Source organism: Populus alba, chromosome 1, assembly GCF_005239225.2.
Source record: "Populus alba chromosome 1, ASM523922v2, whole genome shotgun sequence".
Lineage (NCBI taxonomy): Eukaryota > Viridiplantae > Streptophyta > Magnoliopsida > Malpighiales > Salicaceae > Populus > Populus alba.
Genome location: NC_133284.1, coordinates 45,194,578 through 45,199,412, shown reverse-complemented (window position 1 = coordinate 45,199,412; position 4,835 = coordinate 45,194,578). Strand labels below are relative to the sequence as shown.

The 4,835-nt window shown below is 30.7% G+C and overlaps 1 protein-coding gene across 1 annotated transcript; it reads right to left on the bottom strand.

The window, feature by feature from the left end:
• Positions 1-3,044: 3,044 nt before the first annotated feature.
• LOC118038189 (uncharacterized) lies at positions 3,045-4,568 on the bottom strand. The gene is made up of 2 exons (XM_035044508.2): positions 4,281-4,568; positions 3,045-4,172 (listed from the first exon to the last, which is right to left on the bottom strand). Exons 1-2 carry the CDS (start codon positions 4,456-4,458, stop codon positions 3,208-3,210), a joined length of 1,143 nt encoding a protein of 380 aa, XP_034900399.1. The 5' UTR covers positions 4,459-4,568; the 3' UTR covers positions 3,045-3,207.
• Between the last annotated feature and the right edge of the window lie 267 nt (positions 4,569-4,835).

Genomic DNA, 4,835 nt, shown 5'->3' with positions numbered 1-4,835 from the left:
TGTAATTGCTATTTTATATTTTGGATTTTTTTTTTTGTATAATTTGTTTGTCAATTTCATCATTCAATGTTTTATTTTTTAGAAATTGGGTTTCGTGATTTTTTTTCATGTATAGTGCTTCAAGTCTGATGAACCAGGTCACGGGTTTTGAAAAAATATTAAAGGCTAACCTCTTTTTTATTTTTGTCTTATTTCCTTTTTTTGATATCATTATTTGACATTTTAAAAAAAAAAAAATAGATTTGTGGTTTTTTTTTAATTTTTTTTTTTTCTATCATATTATCCCGATTTCATAATTTAGGATGCAGGTTAATCTGAACAAGTTTGTCCCTTAATATCTAAATTACATGTTTATCATCATACTGACTCCGGTTGGCTCACGCCATTTCTTTTTTATTTTTTTTATTTTATTTCATTATTCCATGTTTAATTGACTAAAAATTAAACAAAATCATCTTTTTGCTCGTGAAAGGAGGTTTTTTGTCTATGTTATTGTGATTACTTTAAAAAAATAAATATTTACAATATATAAATATTTTACTAAAAAACAATACATGCATGCAGCGTCGCAGAGTCTCACTAGCATGGTGAAATGCTATTTTACTTATAAAAAAATTCGTCTTATAACTGCAAAATTCATAGGCGTGAGAAAATAAGGATTATGATTATCACTAATCATTATAGAAGTAGTAATTATTAAAACATGTAATTTAGTTAGAATAGAACTCACCACTAGAAAATTGGGAAACGTCGACCGAACTTTTGTCGGTGAGTAAACACCATTCTCTCGGTCTTTTACAATCATGTTAATATAAATTAAAAAGAATGATTTTGTAAAGAAATAAAGTTGACTATTAATCAAAATAATAATAAATACTGTAGAAATAGAAAGTGCAGTTATAAGTGTAACGTCTTTATTTTTTCATTTCAAAAATATTTTTAAAAATATTTAAATTTTTTTTTCAAATTAATATTTTTTTATATTTTTAGATATTTTAATGTGTTAATTTTAAAAAATAATGGAAACTATAATCTGAAAAAAAAGACTCTAACTGAGTTGCATGAACATTGAGCTGCAATATTCAAATCCTCGAAACCTTTTAATTTATTATATATAATTATAATTATAACATTGCTTTCTTTTTTCTTTTTCTTTTTATGAATCTGGCAACGTGTTATCCCTAAACTGATTGGTCGTCTTTCTTGATCCATTCTCTTCCATCTGGCATGTTTCAAGCTATACATTGGAAACGCAATGATTGCTCCTTCAGCCTTCGTTCACAGGAAGATAGACTTTGACCACAAGCTCGTGAACTTTTAATATTTGGACCCCATTTCTTGCAAGTAGTTCTCTTAACCACTAAGAAAAAATCAATAATTTTAGAATAAACTTTAGTGTTCCAACAATATTATTTATAAATATTTAGAGTACTAAAAAGACGAGAAAAAAAAAATCTTTGCTTACAAAAAATCTCCTACATAAAAATATACTTTTATATAATTATTCTCCAAGTTAAATAATAATGAAGATTAATAAATAAATAAATAAATCATAATAATAACTTTACAGTGATGATAATTGTATTAGTGGCAATACTTACAATAATTAATTAATAATAATAATAATTTTAGTGAGAGATTATGTTGTCAATTTGTGATGATATTGGTGGTAATAGTTATGATATGTGCAAGAAAATTGACAACACAATCTTTCACTAAAACTATTATTATTATTAACACCAACATCACCATCGTCATTATCAATTTATTAAAAAAATATATGTTTATTTTAAATTAATTATATATGTTATTAAAACATTCTCCTTTAATCAATTTTTTATTGGTCAATACATTATTTTCATTGAAAAATGCAGGAAATATTTTCCCCTGGGCTAAATATTTAACATAATTATGAACGGCGAGTTTGAAAATTAATTTTTTAAAAAATATTAATATATTTTTTTGTTTTTAGATCATTTTGATGCGTTGATTTTAAAAATAATTTTTTTAAAATAAAAAAATATATTATTTTGATACATTTCTATATAAAAAATATTTTAAAAAATAATTGCAACCACTCTAATGTCTAGCCATCTATACAATCTTAAGTTACCCTGATAAATTATTTTTAGTAAATCAATTTGTTTTAATTAGACATATTCATTAAAAAGATATTAGTGGTGTGCTCAAGAAAATAAAAAAGAAATAAGGAAAGGTATTTAATGAGGGGACGCAATATAGAAAGAAAAAAAAAAGAGAAATTAGGGTATTTGTGTAGCTTATCTAAGAAAAGGAAAGGTATAAATGCAGGAAACAAAAAGGAAATGTTTGCGTGTAAGAGCCGGCAAAAACCCAAAAAAAAAAAAGAGCCAAATTTATGGTTCCATCTTTAATGATATTGGTTGACCTCCAAGTAAGCAATAATTGAGGAGATTTCTCAATAGTTTCTATCATTATTAAAAAAAATATAGAATACAAAATATGATATTATACAATAATTATATATTTTAAATCATATAAGTTGTGTTGTAAATTAAAATACCAGAAAAAAAATATTATTTTTAATTTTTTTCGAACACCAAAAAAATAATTATATTTTTATAATATTATGTTTACAATATATATATATATATATTAGATAAAATTAAAAAAAATAAAAATATTAATAAATAATTTTATAATTTATTTTTTGTGAGATGATTAAACAGTTCAACACCAAAGAGATTAATTCAAAATCCATTAAAAAAAACACTTTAACATTATATACACGTGGAGGACAAAAATTGGGATACTTTCTTAAAAATTATGAATATAGTTAATTATAAAGGTTTTGGTACGAGGCAAGAACTAATTAAAGATACAGTAGCAAAATAATGACATAAACAAAGGTAAAGAAAAACAATAAAACATTTATGATCATGGCGAGCAAAACAATGGACAATTCAACATGCAGCGAAGGACAATGACGGCTCAGACAATAACAATGAATGCAAAGAGTGTTTTTAAAAAAAAAAAAAGAGAGAGAGAGAAAATCGAGAGAAACATCCTATCAAAATAATACCATATGAATCAAAATTATAGTAGGACTGATCATACATATATATCAAAATAAAATCCACCCATGTTCTAATAAATTTCTGCAATAAAACTTAATTAAACCCAAGAACTTAAAAAAAACTTTGTAACACAGATGAGTTTATTTTCTCTTCAAGGCCAGACACCAATGACAGAACCAATAAGAAAAGAAGCCACAATCACCATGAAAGTTGAAGGAGTTGCAACCCAAGCAGCAGCAGGAGCAGGGGCAAGTTCTGCCCCATTGGAGTTTGGTGAATATGCTGGCGTATAACCTGACTTAGGGGTTGGAATTGATGAAGATGGAGATTTTGCTGGGATCGGAGAAACAACAGGAGCGCTAGCCAATGGCGATGGGGATTCTGGTGATTGTGAAAGTGCAGGCGGATTGGTCAAAGGAGATGGAGAGATTTCTGATACTGGACCCGACGCTGGTGACGATGCTGGTGACCCTGATGGCACTAGTGATATGTGTGGTGTCATGGCCACCGGTGATGGACCCGGAGCCCCGGTTGGAGCCTCGCTAAACGGTGACGGAGCCAAGTATGGTGTGTTACTAGTTGGTGATGGAGCCAATGTCGGTGTATCGGCGCTTGGCGGTGAAGACTTTACAGGCACTTGCGATGGACCTGGAGCCCCGAGAGGAGAACCGCTTGGAGTCATGGAAATAGGTGCTGGGGAGATAGGTGACAATGATGGTCCTTCAGACGAGGCTGGCGGTTCTGCACTTGGTGATGGAGATTTTGATGGCGCTGGAGATGGATTGTTAAGCGCTACCGGCGATGGAGATTTTGATGGCGCTGGAGATGGACTGTTATGCGCTACCGGCGATGGAGCTTTAGGGGACATAGCTGGGGGCTGTGACACCGGCGTAGGAGCTTGTTTTGGTTTAACAGAAAGGACTACAACGGTCAGTTTTTGCCCCTTCCGACAATTATCTTCGTTTCCACTAATGAAAAAGTAGGGACCGGACTTGTTGAGCTGAAACACAGAGGAGCCAGAGCCCATGGTCTTGAGAGGCTTCTTCGTTTTGCAACTATTGTAATCATCTTTTGTCACGAGCAGCACAGAGTCTGACCCTTTATTGTACTTGAAAACTACAACATAAATCAATCCAAAAACCAACACCAGCAGTTTTTTTATCAAAAAATCGAATCTTTATGGTTAAAAATTACAATTCAATCGCCAAAAAAAGGACGACTTACCAAGAGAGTCATTGACTTGGAATCGATTTCTCTCAGCCCAGTGATTGTAGCTCTCAGAGGGGTTCGTAACCCAGCCATCTTTGCCACCGACATCGAAGCTATTAGAGGCCGCAGAGGAAGTGAACAAGTAGCAAGCAAGCAAAGCCCACAAGAGGCAGAGACATCTTCGAGACTCCATTTTGAGAGAAATTATTGAAAAACGAGTCTAATGTTGTATGCCTCCTCTATATAGATATATACAGTGAAGGGGAAAATGGAAGGTAAAGATTTTTGGGATTTTTTTTGTTTTTTTTTTTGGAGATTAGAAAGAAAGTAAATAATGATTTGTAAGTATTGAATTACATAGAACCTTCCATAAATACAGTAGTAATTGTACTAAGCGTGTCAGATCGACAGTGTACTAAAAGGCTACAATAATGGGCTTTGATTTGATCTCTTTTTCTATATACATATTTAGATATCCTAGAATTAATGATTAAATGACCTAATTGTTCCTGCTAGTTCTTACAATATTAATGACATTTCACATTTCCAGTATGTCAGATTTTTTTATTT

What these genes read in the sequence shown, in the direction of transcription:
- LOC118038189 (XM_035044508.2), bottom strand. Translation starts at nt 4,458, where the DNA reads ATGGAGTCTCGAAGATGTCTCTGCCTCTTGTGGGCTTTGCTTGCTTGC. An exon ending in CCAAGTCAATGACTCTCTTG is followed by an intron (nt 4,173 to 4,280) that starts GTAAGTCGTCCT and finishes TTTATGTTGTAG; the next exon opens with TTTTCAAGTACAATAAAGGG.